This window comes from Heloderma suspectum, chromosome 12, assembly GCF_057233095.1.
Source record: "Heloderma suspectum isolate Gila_16-S chromosome 12, 16-S_ref, whole genome shotgun sequence".
NCBI lineage: Eukaryota > Metazoa > Chordata > Lepidosauria > Squamata > Helodermatidae > Heloderma > Heloderma suspectum.
In genome coordinates, this window is record NC_139469.1 from 21098634 (window position 1) to 21117888 (window position 19255).

The 19255-nt window shown below is 44.9% G+C and overlaps 1 protein-coding gene across 5 annotated transcripts in view; it reads left to right on the forward strand.

Moving 5' to 3' along the window:
* Positions 1 to 9470: 9470 nt before the first annotated feature.
* LOC146336665 (lysosomal dipeptide transporter MFSD1-like) overlaps positions 9471 to 19255 on the forward strand; it is a 41866-nt gene continuing 32081 nt past the window's right edge. For 2 of the 5 annotated variants that reach the window (XR_014785569.1, XM_084818709.1), the window contains exons 1-3: positions 9495 to 9669; positions 18333 to 18457; positions 18560 to 18615. Coding sequence is in view for 3 of the 5 variants with exons in the window: in XM_084818709.1 (XP_084674835.1) it covers positions 18411 to 18457; positions 18560 to 18615 (103 nt within the window). In the remaining 2 variants the exon portion in view is untranslated. Of the gene's footprint in view, positions 9670 to 10891; positions 11116 to 18332; positions 18458 to 18559; positions 18616 to 19255 lie in introns of those variants that run through there. The other 3 variants (XM_084818710.1, XR_014785568.1, XM_084818707.1) reach the window with 3 other exon arrangements.

Below are 19255 nucleotides of genomic sequence, written 5' to 3' on the forward strand. Positions count from 1 at the left end.
TGATTCCCAGGCGGCCTCCCATCCAAGTACGAACCAGGGCTGACCCTGCTTAGCTTCCAAGATCAGCCGAGTTCGGGTGCATCCAGTCCTTTACTCACAAACACCAATGTTCTTATCTTTCCCATATAGATTAAGATATTATATGATAATTTCCTTGATAGATACCCTAAACCAAGGCAAAGATGTTTTAGTAAGATGTTCAGAATCAGATGGAAACTATATTCCATGATTTAATTAGCCAATTCTTTCACTGTTTAATTAACCAACAATTAACCAATTGTTTATATAGAACTTTTAGGGAAATATAACCAATTGCATTGGGAAGAAGGAGAAAAGAAACCACCATTATTGGCATGCACTCCCCTTTGGAGTTTGGAATGAAATTAGGCTTTCAACTGCTTACCATAACAGCTATAAAACAGAGAGAGAGAGCGCGCACACATTTCTAAGAGATTCTGGTGTGGCGTAGTGGCTAAAGAGACTGAGCTATGAATCAGGATGTCCCCAGTTCAAATTTCACCTCTGCCATAAACTCACTAGGTGGCCTTAAGGAAGCCACTTTCAGCCTCAGTCTCCTCATCTGCAATATGGGTGGGGGGAATAAGAACATAAGAACAGACATGCTGGATCAGACCAAGGGTCCATCTAGTCCAGCATAGTCTGGATAATAATATTGACTTGCTTTGCAGGGTTGTTGTAAGGATTAGAACTGCATAATCCATGTGAAGTGCTACACAAATAGATGATGATGATGATGATGCAGTCAGGTTGGCAAGTACAAGGGGACAGGGCCTTTTCTGCAGTGACCCCACATCTCTGGAATGCACTACCAATTGAAGTCCATCAAGCCTCATCACTACAGACCTTCAGGAAAGTTCTCAAGACAAATGATGGTTTTGACTGCAGTTATTTCTGGGTTTTGGGGGTGGTGGGGGTGGGATGTCTGTTTAATTATTGACACTTGCTTTTATTAAATCTGATGTTTATTCTTGTGTTGTTATTGTTTTTATCTTGGGAGGGTTTTGTACCCTAAAATTGGTTTTAAAATATTGCTATTATTATAATTCTCCTCTTCCTCCTCCTCCAGTGACCAACTAGATTTACAAGGGTTACAAGGAAAAAACAGAGTTTCTAAACCCATGTTTCCTTTGTAATGCAACATGGGGACAAGGGAACATTTAGGAGAGAATTGGTTGGTGGAGGGTGTTTAACCCTTCCCCATCACCCATTTTCATTCTCTTGAAAATGTCCCCCAGCATAATTCTCTCTCCCTCTCCAGCTGGCATCAGACACCTCACCTGACATAAGCCTAGCTGAGGGGAAAACCATGGAGGAGTGGGAAAGAAAAACTGGCAGGTGCAGGAAGGGTTAAGCACACTTCTCTCCTCTGGTTCTCTCCAGGGAGTCTCTCTGGTATTCATATTTCCTTAGCAAATGTGCATTTGGAAACACATATTTGCCCAGGTACAGTGTAGTTCCATACTCATAGAGATTTATAAAGTGCACTCATTCTATTTCTAATTCATATTAATTAACAGCAAAAAACAACAAGAAGAAGAAGTAGCAGCAAACAAACAGTTCTGCAGAGCAGACAATAAAAAAGAGACAGGATCAGCTGAAAGATTCTCAATATGGAAAGAACTGGAGTTGAAATCATCCATATGTCAAGGGCCATGCAATATAATCCATCCCCCACAGCTTCCCTAATGGCTAATCAATGAGGCATTAGGAAGATTTGAGTAGAGTTGTAATGTGAGCTTCAGTGTTCTGAGGAGGGAGAAAAGAATGAACAAGGAGCCAAAAACCTGCAAGAAACCTCGAGGGTGATCTTTATGCTGGCCACAATAGAGCTGTAAAATACTGTTTGTTCAGTGCTGTGGATGAATCCATCAAGATCTCAGTAGAATGGATTTCTGAGGCCTTGCTTGTTTACATTTGCTGGATGATTCATTATTAGATCTATTTTGAAGAATATGGTAGGGTTTATTTCTTGCTTTTCTCAAGTGCTCAAAATGAACACAGTAAATGAAACTACAAAATGTGTATACAAATGCTTATGCGGAGAATGCAAACAGAAGATTCTAAAATAGCACACCTCTGGACCACATTGGCAAAATGTTTTTAACCACTAGGCACCAGCATCAAATAGGAACCCAAGAAGCTGCCTTATACCTCAGATCCTTGGTCATTCTAGTGCAGTATTGTCAAGAATGACTGGTAGCAGCTCTTTGGGGTTTCAGGCGGGAGTTCTTCCAGCCCTACCTGGAGATCCCAGAGGCTGAACATGGGACCTTCTCCATGCAAAGCATGTGCTCAACCACTGAGCTATTCCCCTCCCCCAGGAAGGGCACTTTTGAGAGCCAAAGTAATGCATCTACAGGCTGACCCTTGGACTGAAAAAAAGTTCACATTCCTAATAGACTGCCAGAATCAAATATCTTAGCAGCAGGGTTGATTATGTCTGGATAACTCATTGTGTAAGCGTGCCTTTAGAGAGAGACTCTTTCAGGTGTAGCAATGTGCCATTGGTATGTTGCTGCTACCCATCATGTTCAAGCCAATTTGAAAGCTCCTTGTGGAGGAGTGCATGTTGCCAGGGCATATTGTTCTGGTAGGGCTCACAGCACTGGTGCAACACTGCTAGGGTTGTGTGGGCACAGAGGCCCTTGCATTGACTCAGTCCACATATTTGCTAGTGCAGGAACAGATAGGATGTTGGGAAAAACCAGGGCTAGAACTGGGAACCCACAACTCTTGTGCACAGCTGCCCTGTAGCGTGAGCCACTGCTGGTGCGGAAGGGTTCCAGGGTACTGGTGTGACTCCACACCCACAATGGTGTGGCCATTGGGTATTCTCAACAGGAAGAGCTATAAAGGTTTCCTGTTCAGGCTGGGATTTTGCTCTGGTAAGTATTGTCTTTCTGGGCTCTTACTCCTACCAAGACTCTTACCTTCTACTCTATGGCTGCCTTCAGCTCAGCCCTGACACAGGATCAAACAACTGGCAATGTGTTATAATCATAGATGGTTTGTTACAAATATTTATTCTGTTTGTGACTGATATTATAAAGACCTTTCCTTGACCTTTCTTTTATAGAACACCACACAGCATGTCCCTCCTGGTCCTACCAGACTAGGGAACCCTGCGGGAGCTCTTCAGTAACACTAGCTGTGCTACCTATAACTATTACAAGAGATGTTCCGGTGCCAATATTGTATTGTGCTAATTACCACCATACTGACTGCAGCCACAGTGCTACAAAGTTCTTGATTAATTTTGTTTTCCATTTGCTTATATATTCCTTTTGTGTTTTTACTGAAAGAGTTTTTACCTCCACTAATCTCCTTCTGGAGAAATAAATGTGCCAACTGAAGAGAGAAAATATTAAGAATGCTACTGTGACCTGACTGTTTCTCAGTTGCTCCTCTAGGTCTGCTTCATATCCCAGATATTGCCCAATAATGCATGTTATGGGATAATTATATATTATATGATTTAAAGCTTTTTAACCCACTCTTCAGCTGAAAAGTCACCCAGAGTGCCTTACATAAGATCAGCAATAATAAGACAGTCCCTGGCTGTAGGCTTACAGTCTAGAAGACACAACACAGAAGGAAATAGGGATGGGGAGGGAAAAGGAAAACAAGCAATCAGAGGTGCAAGTTCTTAAAGTTACAAAGTTCTTATAATGACTAGCTTGCATGAAAACAGTTAAGGGCGAGGAGGAGCCAAAAGGAACTGTTCTGGACTGGTGATACCTGGGCCTGGATCCCTGTTCAGCATAGATGTTCACCAGGTAGCCATGGGAAAGTCTCCATTTCTCAGCCTAACCTTCCTCAAAGGGTTGTTGTAAGGAAAGCATGAATAACCACATATATGTCATCTTCTGCTCCTTGGGCAAAATATAAGATGTGTTAATGTTTTTTTTTTTTTTAAGATTTAAGTTAACCACCTAACCATTGTACCATTAGGAACATAAGGTGACCTGGTATAAGGTGACCTTATAAGTTTATACCAAATCCATATAGTCACAAGATTCTAGTGGTCTATCTAGCCCAAACATTTCTAGTTTGCCAGAGAATTGACTAGCAGGGACCATGGGAAAGTAGAGTAAAATATGCCATTGAATGCATCACTTTCTGTCCTAGAATACACCATTTTCTGTCAAGTATTCTTGAGTTTCCAGCAGGTTTTTTTTTAATATGTACTTTATTTATAATTTTAAAGATTTCTTACAAGTTCATTAACAATCTCCAACACTCTAATATTTAGCAGTACCTTAAGTTAAGATGTAAGCCACCATTATCTTAGGCCCACAGCAATTTCCTTCAGGGACATTATTCTGTGTGTCAGGACTGACTCCTGCCAAGTCACTTCAGGCTGTTTATAAGGGACAATCAACAGGAGGGAAGGGTACTTAACCCTTCCTCACCCACCATATCTTCCCTAAAAGTATTCCTCTTCTGGTGTTGATGTCTTGCTGGGTGGGAGATGATTGAAAGCTGCTAGAGTGGGGTGTGCATTTGCAGTATAAAAGTGGCAGATAGGGGAAAAGTTATGCATCTTCTTGTGCCACCAACTCCCAGAATCTGACTCACAACAGATGTCTGCAGAGGAAGAGGCTGAGTCATCAGGATCTTCATATCCCAGCATGGACTTCACTGTCTCCACCATGCAGGAGGTCCCTACTACAGGTACTCAGGCTACAAAGAGTTGACATTCCCAAGTAGGGACTATGGCAGGGGTGTCAAACTTCTTTCAGCCTGAGGACCAAATTCAATTTCAGAGAAGCTCTTGGGGGCCACATTCCAGTGGTGGGCAGAGCCAGAGGCAAAATGGGTGGAGCCAAAATACTCAAAACACAAGCATATTTTAGTTTAAAGCTCTTACTGCTAGTAAATCAACCTTAGGAGAAACATTTCAACCTTTTAGAATGGGAAAAATGTACAAATGCCAGGAAACCACCAAACAATAGACGGTCGGGGGAAGGGCATTTGGCCACAGGGAGGGAGTATGGCCATCTGGGGAACCACAGAGGGCTAGACTGGGTCCCAAAGTGAGCAAAACCTAGCCATGGGCCTGAGGTTCAACACCCTTGGACTATGGGATGCCAGTCCTCAAATGCGCCCCAATCTCAGATCCTGCTGAATCCTGGAAAACACCCAGTGTCCCATGTTCACATTTCAGGTTTGGACTTACTCCCCCAGATCACCCAACAGACCCCAGGAAGAACAATCCCAATGAATCTGAGTGGAAACAGGCATTAGGCTGCACACATGACAGCGTGGGGCTTTCTGTTCCTAGCATTTCTTCCGAAGAGAGGTTTCTGACTTAAATGTATGGCCAGAACTGGCTCCTGCTGTGCACCAGGAAGGAGTGGAACTGCTGGTCTAGCTGGAAGTTCCTTCATTTGCTGCTTGAATCTTGCTCCTGCAACGCCTCTTCTGATCAGATGCTGCTCTCTTCCCTCAAACTCCTAAGTACCTGGCTGGACAGCTCCCTTGCTGTCTCAGCAAACATTTGTGGGTTCTTACCTTGCTGGACAGCTCCCCTGCCTTGCTCAGATAGGAAATTATTTGAGCCTCACAGGAACAGCACTTGTGGGAACAGCACTTGCCTACAAGAGTGTTGTTCCCCCACCCAACCAATCCTGATTGATTTATGAAGAAACCATGCAGTTGGGAACCCCCTGTTTCCCTCTTGATGTGTAGCTCTACACAGTTTCTTAAACAGGCGTGTGTGGTTACAAGCAACAATGCAGACGCAGAAGAGTTATGACATAATCCAGTTAGAGCTCTCCCTGCCTGTTAGCTGTGATGCATGAAATGATAAGGAAGAAGCAATTGTACTAGCAGCTGTTTCTCCTCCTCCTCCTCCTCCTCCTCCAAGCCTGGCTGAGGCCACTTGGGCCCAGAGATGTATAGCGTGAGTCATCAGACCAGAATGAAACAGCAAATCACTGAAACGGCATCCATCTCGAGAAGAAAGCCGTATCAGAGCATGGAGAATTCCCAGTGATAAAGATAAACAATCACAGTGAAAATATTTTTGGGAAATCAATCCAGCTAACAGTTTATTAATGTGCCTGCTTCCATCCCCCCCTCCTAGTAAAAGGCTAAACAATGTTTTGTACATAACTGGGCCCCATGTTTCTTTCATTAAATGGCCCTGATTAGTTTGCACTATTTATTTATTTATTTATTTATTAGATTATTTATTTATGCATTTGATTTATTAGCTGCCCATCTGGCTGGCTACCTGGCCACTCTAGGCAGCGTACAATACTAATAATAAATTTACATAATCAACTGAACAACAACAACAAAAAACCTGCTCTAAAAAACCCTAACCCACCCAAACTGCCTGCCTCAACAGCCAGGTTTTAAAGCCCAGTGGAAGCTCATCAAAGAGCTACCTGGCCACTCTGTTCTCCTCCTCCTCCTCCTCTATATTCAGATCATACACCATAAACAACAAACATCACATACCCACATCTATATTAGCAAACATATGATTACATCACCTAAACCAGAGCGCCTGGGTGGTATAGAAATGTAATAAATAAATAGATAGATAGATAGATAGAATAATGTACTTGGTCCAGTATTATTTCATAAAAATAATATACAACATTATTACCATACCCAATATAGAAGTCATTAGTATAAATAGTATATATGACACAAACATCATTTAGATGATATAAATAGAATGTATAAAACAAAATAGCATTTCATTTCGTTTATTACATTTCTATACTGCCCAATAGCCAGAGCTCTCTGAGAGGTTTACAAAGATTAAAAGCATTAATACAAAGCATAAATAGCAGTAATAACCAATTAGAAGCAGTATGTGGAAACAGTATTAAAATCTTCAATAATATAAATTGCATAAATCACATAGATAGAATGAATAGCTTAGAATACATAGTATAAGTAGTCCATAAATAAAAGGTTATACTGTCTCTTATATTCTATGTCCCTATGTTTGTTGGAACATTAGGAGGTTGATGACTCAATTCGATGCATGTTTAGACAGAAAAAAAGTCCTACGGCTCCCAGCATTCCCCAGCCAGCCATGCATAGGCTTGCACACTGAGTCTGTAACGCACCAACCTGCTGCACCAACGTAGCCCTGAGTAGTCCAAAGGATAAAGAGAGAGAGCACAATCCAGTAGGACATTCTCATGCATGGTAATTCTCTTGCACACAGGTCCCATGCATTCCAGTGGGGTTACACAGGGGAACTGCCTCCCAGATTGTTGCCTGAAAGCCTTTCCAGCTGTCACAGAAAATTGTATCTTCCCCTTAGGAAATCTGTACTCGTATTATTCCCCTATACAGCAACAATACTGCAATATCCCACCCCTGCATAACTTGTGTGTGTTTGGCGGGGGGAACGGGGACCTTTCACAATGGAATAGCTTTGCTACAGAAGATAGTTATGCTCCTCTCCATATTGTAGGTATCAGAGAAAATATGTACTGGAGAGGGAGATCACACACCATCCATGGAATTACATACATGTGTGTGTGTGGGGGGGGGTGTTGAGGGAGAATTTTTTTTTTTTACTAAAATGGCAGAACAACAGAAAGGGCAGGGAAAGAACCATGCTTGTGTTCGCCATTTTCAGTGAGAAATACATGAGTGTTCCTGCATTTGAGTGGTAGAGTGACAAAGTGCTCACACTCTAAAGAATTTTTAAATGTATTAATAAAAGAATTAAATAATTTTTTTTTAGAAGTCATACAGTGACATGGATTTGGGAAAGAATGAGGCCATTTGTCACTAACGATGTCACCGGTACTATCCAATAGGTTCCTGTCACAACACAGCACTCACAATAACAACAGAAACAGTACTGTGTTTCTGACACTTTTTCCAGTAGCAAAGCAGCTGGAGTATAGTGAAAATGTGATTTTATTTATTTGTTCATCGCTTCAAGTGCTCATTGTGCGGAGGGATGGTCCAAAAATCTACTAATTTTCAAAAAGAGATGCAAGGGGGGGGGAAAGCTTGGTCGTACTGTTGCAGAGAACACAACAGAGTCATGAGACGCTTTGTGGTGCTTTAACGTTGGTGTCTATGCATTACATGAATGTACAGTGAATTGTTGTTGTTGTTGTTCAGTCGTTCAGTCGTGTCCGACTCTTCGTGACCCCGTGGACCACAGCACGCCAGGCCTTCCTGTCCTGTGCTCTCTCCCGGAGCGTGCCCAAGTCCATATTCATCGCATCGGTGATGCTATCTAGCCATCTCATCCTCTGCTGTCCCCTTCTCCTTTTGCCTTCAGTCTTTCCCAGCATCAGGGTCTTTTCCAGTGACTTTTGTCTTCGCATTTTTTGGCCAAAATATTTGAGCTTCAGCTTCGGTATCTGTCCTTCCAATGAGCACTCAGGGTTGATTTCCTATAGGATTATATATAGGATCCCCCTTCATGGATCACTGCCTTGTTGTGGCGAAGGGGCTTGCGTAACTCAGTGAAGCCATAAGCTATGCCGTGCAGGGCCACCCAAGGCGGACAGGTCATGGCAGAGAGTTCTGACAAAATGTGGTCCACTGGAGAAGGAAATGGCAACCCACTCCAGTATCCTTGCCAAGAAAACCCCATGGAACGTACAATGAATAGCAATATGTAAACATGCACAGGATGGCGCTGATTATTCAGGATTGCCTGATTTTCTCTTTTGTTTCCCCCTGCTCTCCTTCTCTCAGAATCTTTTCTCTCCCCCCTTACCCCATTTTCCCGCTTTATTCGGGCTTTCCTGCTTATCTTTTCCTGGTGACATGTTGGTTTAATGTGCAACAGACTGATTAAAAAAATATTTTAATTGGGAGAAACTTTGACGTAAGACTTGAAACAGGGCAGGCTTTGTCGAAGGGAGAGGCTGTGGAATTAAATGGAGCTGAAAAATTACGCATAGGATAAGCTGTTTAAAATTGTTTGTAGCGGCTGTACTAAAATTCAGACAGTTTTCGTCTTGTTTTTTAAAAGCTGGAAGCTGTTAAAAAATTAAAGCCGAAAATTCGGAGAAAGGCGGTTGGAGTGTAGCTGCGGGTGACCAGACCCCTCATAGGCCACATAATTTTACCTCAGGTTCCCCCACCCCCCACGCGGGCAGAAATTACTGGTTTCCCTCGCGCCTCAGGGAAGGCGGGAAGAAGCCAGCCTGGAGAGGCGGGGTTTTATGAAGGCAGGAGCAGATTGACAGGCGCTGAGGCGGGGCTTAAGACCAGGGGCGCGGAGAAGAGGGAAAACATTGAGGCGTAGCCGGAGGCGGGCCTAGTTCGCGTCCCCGTCCCCCTAGGGGGCGTGCCTCAGCTCGGAGGCGGGGATCAAGAGAAAGGCTGAGTAGACCGGGGGGGTGGGCGTGGCCGAGTACGTCAATCAGTCAAGGGCGGGGTTTTACAAGCCCAAAAGGGATCGCAGGAGGAGGAGGAGGAGATGAGTGTCACTCAGGGACGACGTGGGCGGGGCTTGCGGCGTGAGCGGGAGACAAAGAGAGAAAAGGACGGGGCGGAGTGTAGTGCTTGGCGGCGCCAGGCGGTGCCTTGCGCGGGGAGCGGGCGTGGCCGAGCGAAGGGGCGGAGACTCAGGTGCCTCGCGCTGGGCGTGCGACGAGGGGACAGCCGGAACTGGAGCCATGGCGGAGGCGGCGGCCGAGAAAGGTGAGCGCGGGCCGCTCCTGTCATGTGACTGCCGTTAAGTGACGTGATGGGCAGGGGCCGTCCCCCTAACCGTTCCCGGTGCACTACGTCGCCCTCCCTTCCCGTGCTTAACCCCTAATGCAAGAGGTGTCGGGGCTACAGCTTTCTTGGAAATTGCGCTCCCTCCTACCAATTCCATCTATTGAAGAAGGAAGAGGGTTCTTTGCACATGCTCAGTCAGAAGCGTCTTCTTCGCATGCTCAGAGGCTGTCTTTCCCATATGTGCCGCTGGCATTTAAAAATAGCGTCTAGCTTACCTCTGGTAACACTGACTCTTATGTAAGCCTCCGTACTTAAATTTCCCACGGGCTGGGACAGATTTACCATCTCTCTGAACATCACCTAGGTAATTTAGAGGGGTGGGGTTGCTGTGCTTTGGGCTTTGCATCTTGGAGAGCCCCCACTTTCCCATATTTCACCGAAGCCAGACAACTGCTAGATCTGCTTTTGTGGTCTCTTTGGATTGCACAATTTTAATTCATTTAGGGCCAAATCTTACGGAGATAGGCAGCCGCCTCCAAACTCGGAGGTGACCACCTATCCAATGTAGGGCAGGAGAAGCATGGAGGGGATCGTTCCCTCCGCGCTTCTCCTGCCCTGCATTTTTGGCTAGACAGCTGTTTTCGGCTGTCTAGCCATGGGACGGCAGAGTAGGGGAGGAGGCTGCAGGACAACACATTGGATGTGTCTGTCATATTGGCATTTCTGCCCTCTCTGCCCCGGAACGCCCCCTGGCATGGAAGGTCAGTTCTCTGGGAACCACCCTAAGAGCGTAGGATCCGAGGTTGGTTCTCGGAAAACAAAATATCCTATGGCCATCTAGCCACTGACTAGTGGCCATAGGATTGCTCCCTTACTTGAGAATTTAATCATCTGCATCCCAATGAATTGTCAAAGCGAAGAAGAAGGTCAACCCCCAGAAAAATAGATAAATTTAAAGCATATGTGAAAAATACAAAATAAATTTGCAGCTTCTGTCCTTCCTCCCCCACATGCATAAACAAGTTGTACACTTTGCAAAGTGCCTTTTTGTGATGATTCCTCATCTGTTAACCTCAAATCACATGAGAGTGGAGATCTCATTGTAATACTTCAGTATTTGACAAAGGCAATAAAGTGTTCCCATATGTACAGTAGTGAGCAAAACCACAATTTGCAAGTGTGCAAGCTAGTTGTGGGGTCTTGGTATCAGTACTTCATTTGTACAGTGCAGTTGTGGAACGCAGTTCTGGGGTAAAATTGCCATGTGAAACCTTTTCTATCTCAGTCATGCCTTTGACCATAGTAACCAGTGTTTCCTCTGCAGTTTACTACAGGTTTCTTGTGCTTTTCTTCAATTGCCTCTTGACCTTTGGCTCTTACTTCTGCTTTGATATTCCCAGTGTTCTGCAAGAGCAGTTTCAAGGGGTAAGTGTTTAGATGGAAAGGGGACATGATATTCTGTAAAAGGTCATCTTGACTGAAGCCTTGAGGTGCAGCTACAAAACATGTCTGAGTACAAATCTTTTCAAGTCAGGCAGAGTGAACAAGAGAGCAGCTGAATCACCAAGGGTATTTGTTGGAATGATTTTTGCTGTAACCAGAACTCACCTGTTTCTAACGACTAGATTTTTTTTTACAGCTTACCCAATGTATAGTAACACTGGAATCCAGCACTAGTTAGAACCCTTATACTATCAGTTCAGACCTCTGGCAAGAGCGACCTGTATCTCCTCTGTTACTTTGTTGGGCAGGAAGGAAAAGGAAGAGACAGAGAGAAAGGGGGCAGCCCTGCATACTTTTGGCTCTGCTTCTGCCCACTGCTGGTTTCAGCTCTGTCCACGTCTGGCATGTGGCCGTCAACAGATCACCCCCGAGGGAAATGGGTCCTACACACACACACACACGCGCGCACACACGTTCCCTGCTACTGCTTTATATAGCCTACAGTGCAGTCTTGTGCATGTCTGCTCAGAAGTAGTAGTAGTAGTATTACATTTATATCATGCCTTTTTCCCGCTTGCACAGGAAGCCAAGCTGGCTTACATGATCCCCCTCCCTTCCATTTTATCCTGACAACCCTGTTAGGCTGAGACTGAGTGACTGGCCCAAAGTCACCCAGTGAGCTTCATGGCCAAGTGGGGACAAGAATGTAGATCTTCGGAGTCCCAGTCCAATGCTCTAACTATATGTGTACTAGTAAAACAAACTGGGCATACAGAAAACCACAGAAATTGCCATTGTAAATGTAACGCTTACAGCATGGTGGCTGAAAGATGCTTTTGCAACTAAGAATTGCTTATTGCTATTGGGGAAACCACACCACTCTCTGTTTAAATCCATTCTGAGAGATAAATTGGTGTGTCAAGAAAATGGGTTGGATGGAGTGACACACAGGTTTGGCATGTGACGTTGCAGTCATATCATTGCTTAGTAAGAACATAAGAAGAGCCCTGCTGGGTCAGATGAAAGGTCCATCTAAGTTCACCGTCCTGATTCCCCATTGTGGTCAACTGCATGCCCATGGGAATCCTACAAGCAGAACACAAGCGCAACCGCATCTTCTCGCTCATGTTCCCCATCAACCAGTATTCAGAGGCAAACTGCCCCTGATGCTGGAAGTAATATATAACCATCATGGGTAGTAGCCATTGATAGCCTTATCCGCCATCAATCTGTCGAATTTCCTTTTTAAGCCATCCAGATGGTGGCCATCACAACATCTTGGGGTAGCGAATTCCATAGTTTAACTGTGCACTTTGTGAGGAAGTCCTTCCTTTTGTCTGCCCTGAACCTCCCACCCTTCAGTTTTACCGGATGACCCGAGTTCTGGTATAATGGGAAAGGCAGAAAAACTCTCTACTTTTTCCATGCCACGCATAAACCTTTATCATGTACCACCTTAGTAGCCTTTTTTTTCTAAACTAAAAAGTCCCAGCCTTTTCTCATAACATTAGCTCACAACTTGTCCTGTGATTTCTGTGCTGCCACGCAACTGCTCAGAGTGGGTTGAATGACAATAATTATACTTCTCGCTTATTATGCAGTGTTTTCTGGGTGTACCAGGTGCTTCATGTATGTTGTTTTCCTGAGCTTTACAGCAACCCTGCACTGGTCATTGTACATTTACAACAACAGGGATCTGCATTGTAGTACAATTCCTGTACTCCTCCCGAGGTTGGAGAATGATGGAGATACTTAAAAACTGGGCCAGGGCTGCAGTCTGAAGGTACATGATGCAGCAACCTTGCTGCAGCTAAGCAGCTTTGGGTCTGGTCTGTGCCTGGATGAGAGACTACCTGGGAACGGCCACTCTGAATCCTGCTGAAGACGGGCAGGATATAATTAGTCAATATTATTGGAGAGGTGGAGGCAGAGAGCAAGTGAGTGGCTTGCTTAAAGATAATTGTTTTTTTGAAAGGTCTGTTGTTCAGTCATTAAGTCGTGTCCGACTCTTCGTGACCCCATGGACCATAGCACGCCAGGCCTTCCTGTCTTCCGCTCTCTCCTGGAGTGTGCTCAAGTTCATATTCATTGCATCGGTGATGCTATCTAGCCATCTCATCCTCTGCCGTCCCCTTCTCCTTTTGCCTTCAATCTTTCCCAGCTTCAGGGTCTTTTCCAGGGAGTTTTTTCTTCTCATTAGGTGGCCAAAATATTTGAGCTTCAGTTTCAGTATCTGTCCTTCCAATGAGCAGTCAGGGTTGATTTCCTTTAGGATTGACTGATTTGACCTCTTTGCAGTCCAGGGGACTCGTAAGAGTCTTCTCCAGCACCACAGTTCGAAAGCATCAATTCTTCGGCGCTCAGCCTCCCTTATAGTCCAGCTCTCACAGCCATACATTACTACTGGGAAAACCATAGCTTTGATTATACGGACCTTGGTCGGCAAGGTGATGTCTCTGCTTCTTACTATGCTGTCTAGGTTTGCCATAGCTTTCCTCCCAAGGAGCAAGTGTCTTTTAATTTCATGGCTACAGTCACCGTCTGCGGTGATCTTGGAGCCCAAGAAAATAAAATCTGTCACTGCTTCCATTTCTTCCCCTTCAGGAAGTGATGGGGCCAGATGCCACGCTCTTAGGTTTTTTTAATGTTGAGTTTCAGACCAGCCCATGATGTTAATTGTTTTTAATGTTGAGTTTCAGACCAGCCCATGATGTTAGTTTTTTTTAATGTTGAGTTTCAAACCAGCAGAAGCTCTATACAGTCAGTAAAAACAAGACCTGGAGCTGATTGTGGCTCGGATCATGAGCTTCTTATTGCAAAATTTCGGCTTAAATAGAAGAACGTAGGGAAAACCACTAAACCATTCAGGTATGACCTAAATCATATCCCTGATGAATATACAGTGGAGGGGAGGAATAGATTTAAGGGGTTAGACCTGATAGACAGAGTGCCTGAGGAACTATGGACGGAGGTCCGTAAAATTGTTCAGGAGGCAGCAACTCAATCCATCCCAAAGAAAAAGAAATGCAAGAAAGCCAAGTGGCTGTCTGATGAGGCTTTACAAGTAGCTGAGGAAAGAAGGGAAGCGAAAAGCAAGGGAGAAAGGGGAAGATATACCCAACTGAATGCAGAGTTCCAGAGAATAGCAAGGAGAGACAAGAAGGCCTTCTTAAATGAACAATGCAAAGAAATCGAGGAAAACAATAGAATGGGAAAGACTAGAGATCTCTTCAAGAAAATCGGAGATCTCAAGGGAACGTTTTGTGCAAAGACGGGCATGATAAAGGACAAAGAAGGCAGGGACCTAACAGAAGCAGATGACATTAAGAAGAGGTGGCAAGAATACACAGAAGAACTATACAGGAAAGATCTGAATGTCCCTGATAGCCATGATAGTGCGGTCACTGAACTTGAGCCGGACATCCTCGAGAGTGAAGTCCAGTGGGCCTTAGGAAGCATTACTAACAACAAAGCTAGCGGAGATGATAGTCTTCCAGCTGAGCTATTTAAAATCCTAAAAGATGATGCTGTTAAAGTGCTGCACTCATATGCCAACACATTTGGAACACTCAAAAGTGGCCACAAGACTGAAAAAGGTCAGTTTACATTCCAATTCCAAAGAAGGGCAATGCCAAAGAGTGTTCAAACTACCGTACAATTGCGCTCATTTCACATGCCGGCAAGGTGATGCTCAAAATCCTACAAGCTAGGCTTCAGCAGCATGTGAACCAAGAACTACCAGAAGTACAAGCTGGGTTTCGAAGAGGCAGGGGAACTAGAGATCAAATCGCCAACATTTGCTGGATCATGGAGAAAGCAAGAGAATTCCAGAAAAATATCTATTTCTGCTTCATTGACTATGCTCAAGCCTTTGATTGTGTCAAGGGCTCCTTGGAGGGCTCTCTCAGTCTAATCCAGTAGCCAAGTCCAGACGCAGACAAAGGGATTCTTTTCAAAGCTTTATTCTTCTCTTACAACTTACAACTCTACAGGTAGCAACTAGATCTGAGCAGCAGCATCTCTCTGCCCTAAGTTGGAACAGTTGGTCCCTGTTTGAAAAGCAATTACTGGCAGACCCCTGAATAAAAGAACTAGGGAGAATCCCTCCCCTTTTCCCTTGGATCCTCTGGGCGCAACCGTTCTTTGAGTGCCAACCGGGCGCTACGCCTCCTTTCCGCGCTCTCCATTTGGCGCTGCTCTCTGCGTCTGCGCCGCGCATCCACCCAGTCTGCTATCTGTGCTGGGTCACTCCCTGGACTGCTTTCTAATCTAGGAATGTGGGTGGGAGGAATCTCTGTCAGCTGTGGGCCCTGGGAAAAAGGGGCGCGCTCCTCTCCCAGGAGCGACTGCTCTTCCTCCGAATCAGAACTACTCTGGGATTCTATGGGCTCAGTGTCCACCCTGACAGATTGTGTGGATCACAACGAACTGTGGCAAATGCTTAAAGAGATAGGAGTACAAGATCACCTTACCTGTCTCCTGAGAAACCTGTATGAGGGTCAAGAAGCAACAGTAAGAATCGGACATGGAACAACCGATTGGTTCAAAATTGGGAAAGGAGTACGACAAGGCTGTATATTGTTGACCTGCTTATTTAACTTATATGCAGAGTACATCATGAGAAATGCCAGGCTGGATGAATCACAGGTCGGAATTAAGATTGCCGGGAGAATTATCAACAACCTCAGATACGCAGACGATACCAACATAATAGCAGAAAGCGAAGAGAATCTCAAGAGCCTCTTGTTGAGGGTGAAAGTGGAGAGTGCAAAAGCTGGTTTGAAAGTCAACATTAAAAAAACTAAGATCATGGCTATAATTCCTCAACAGGAAAGCCATATGCCATTCGGCTGTATTAAATGAGACTTCCTGAGCTGCATCAGACCAAAGGCACATTTAGGGTGCAATCCTATGCATGTTTGGACAGAAAAAAGTCCTACAACTCCCAGCATGCCCCAGCTAGCATGGCTGTTTAAACATACATAGGATTGCACTGTTTATCTCTCATTCTATCACCAGCAAGCCAGAAGCCTCGAAGAAGGCATAAAGTTGACAGCTGCTATTTGTTCCTAGCATCTAAGAATCAGAGATCTACTGCCTCTGTATAGCTAAATGGTTCTATTTAGCTATACCAGCTAATAGCCCCCTTAACAGACCTACCCTCCATATAAACAAATCTAGACCTTCATGGATCACTGCCTTGTTGTGGCGAAGGGGCTTGTGTAACTCAGTGAAGCCATAAGCTATGCCATGCAGGCCACCCAAGACGGACAGGTCATGGCAGAGAGTTCTGACAAAATGTGATCCACTGGAGAAGGAAATGGCAACCCACTCCAGTATTCTTGCCAAGAAAACCCCATGGAACGTATCACAAGGCTAGAAGAGATGACGCCGGAAGATGAGCCCCTCAGGTTGGAAGGTGTCCAGTATACTACTGGGGAAGAGCAGAGGGTATTTCCAAGAAGCGGCAGAAAGAGTGAAGCGGCTGGGCCAAAGCCGAAAGGACACTCAGCTGTGGATGTGTCTGGTGGTGAAAAGAAAATCCGATGCTGTAAAGAACAATATTGTTTAGGAACCTGGAATGTCAGATCAATGAATCAAGGTAAGCTGGAGGTAGTCAAACGTGAGATTGCAATTTATATGCAGAGTATATCATGAGAAACGCCAGCTTGGATGAATCACAGGTCGGAATTAAGATTGCTGGGAGAATTATCAACAACCTCAGATACGCAGACAATACCACCCTAATGGCAGAAAGCGAAGAGGATCTAAAGAGCCTCTTGTCGAGGGTGAAAGAGGAAAGTGCAAAAGCTGGTTTGAAACTTAATATTAAAAAAACTAAGATCATGGCATCTGGCCCCATCACTTCCTGGCATATAGAAGGGGAAGAAATGGAAGCAGTTACAGATTTTAATTTCTTGGGCTCCAAGATCATCGCAGACGCTGACTGTAGCCATGAAATTAAAAGACGCTTTCTCCTTGGGAGGAAAGCTATGGCAAACCTAGACAGCATAGTAAGAAGTAGAGACATCACCTTGCCGACCAAGGTTCGTATAATCAAAGCTATGGTTTTCCCAGTAGCAACGTATGGCTGTGAGAGCTGTTTTTGTTACTTTATGGTGTTTGTAATATTTTATGGAAAACTGCCCTGACCTGTTTGAAGGGCGAGGTAAAAATATTTAAAATGAATACATAATAAAATAAAACAAGCATTTAGTCCAAATTTTCAGGTGGAGTTCCCCACCACCATCCTTTCAGTAGAGTGGATTCCAGAATCATCTGCATGCAGAACGTGTTGATCCATTGCAGAGCTATGATGTTAATCAATATTTTTCATCATTTTCTCCCCCATACATGAGGGCTCACCACCTAACTACTTCAGCAAATACCAGCATATTGTAGCTTCAGGCCCTTACTGCCAGTAACTCAGCCTTGGGAGAGGCATTTCAAACTTTCAGAATGGGGGAAAAGCTACAGAAAAGCCAGGAAACCACCAATTGGTTGGCAGTTGTGAAAAGGATTGGGGCCTGGGGAAGGGAGTGTGCCCCTCTAGGGGACCCCAGGCAGGCCAGACTGGGACCCCAGGCAGGCCAGACTGGGACCCCAGGCAGGCCAGACTGGGACCCCAGGCAGGCCAGACTGGGACCCCAGGCAGGCCAGACTGGGACCCCAGGCAGGCCAGACTGGGACCCCAGGCAGGCCAGACTGGGACCCCAGGCAGGCCAGACTGGGACCCCAGGCAGGCCAGACTGGGACCCCAGGCAGGCCAGACTGGGACCCCAGGCAGGCCCATAGCCAGCATAAATGTCTGGGGGGGGGAGCGGCACCAAAAAAGTAGGAGGGGCAGTTCATCTGATTTGCAGACCTTTTATAGACACAACTGCAACCTGTTTTTTAAGTATTTGTAAAGAATTGGGAGGGGTGGAAAAAATGTAGGGGGCAGCCCCCCCCCCCCCCGTCCACTGCTGGCCACCTTCCTGGACCCCAAGCAGGCTGGATTGGGCTCTCAGACCTGAAGTTCTGCACCCTGTCCTACTCACTGCCTTTGGTTCTCAAGATTCTACAAAATACCTTGGTCATTGGAGTAAAAGCACTAGTTCCCTGGGGCAAACAGGTATCTTGGGCTTGGCTAAATCTACTTTGATCACTTTCTTCTTGTTTGAATTCATGCTCCCACTTTACACTGACTTGTTATCCAGAATCTAACCTGTCCCAACGGAACACACCACAATGGCACAGGACATAATGGAACATCTGACTGTGTGGAGGGCCTGGGGATGACACCTGAAGAATACAACCTTTTGTATGCCATCTATGCCTGGACGTGAGTCTTCCTTTTATATATGGGAAAGGTGAAATCAGTAGCAGCAAAAACCTATTTATTAAAAAAAAAAAAACCTCTTGTGTTTTCTTTTGTTTCCTATAGTAATGCACTGGTGGTGATCGTGGCTGGCTTCTTGATTGATAAACTGGGAAATCGCTGTAAGTTTGGAGAAGCTTAACTATGGCTAATTTTTCTTCCTCGCCACTTGTCTGCCTGCTCTCTGAGATCATCTGGGGAGGCCCTTCTAGGTATTCCCCGTCTTCTGAGGTTATTAGATAGGATGCATAAGAGGACCTTTCCTGCTATGGCAGTGAGTACAGGGAATTTCCCATCCCAGGAGGCTCTTCCCTGCCCCAAACAGTGGATATATTGTGTGTTTGTGTGCATATTTGCTATGCAGTGTAGAATCTTTGAGCTCTTCATTTTAGTTCCCATGAATAACAATTCACAACGTCCTAGAATTTCCAGCATTTCCCAGCCAGCATGGCTGGCTGGGGAATGCTGGGAGTTGTAGGACTTTTTGCTGTCTAAACATCCACAGGATTGTCAATGGTAGGTGTTGCAGATATCTAATTACACCGAGCAATGAATTTTGGGAGAAGGAAGCAATGGCTGATGTCCATTTCTGAAAGCATAAAGATCAGCTCCAACTCTGATCTACCTCTTGCCTTGGGCGAGACAGGCTCCTAAGCACAATTTTGTGGAATTTTGCTAATAAAGATATTGCTTAACTGTGCACTGTGGATTTTTTTTTTCTCATGGAGCATCATGGCTATCTTTTTTTAAAAAAAAGTTTCT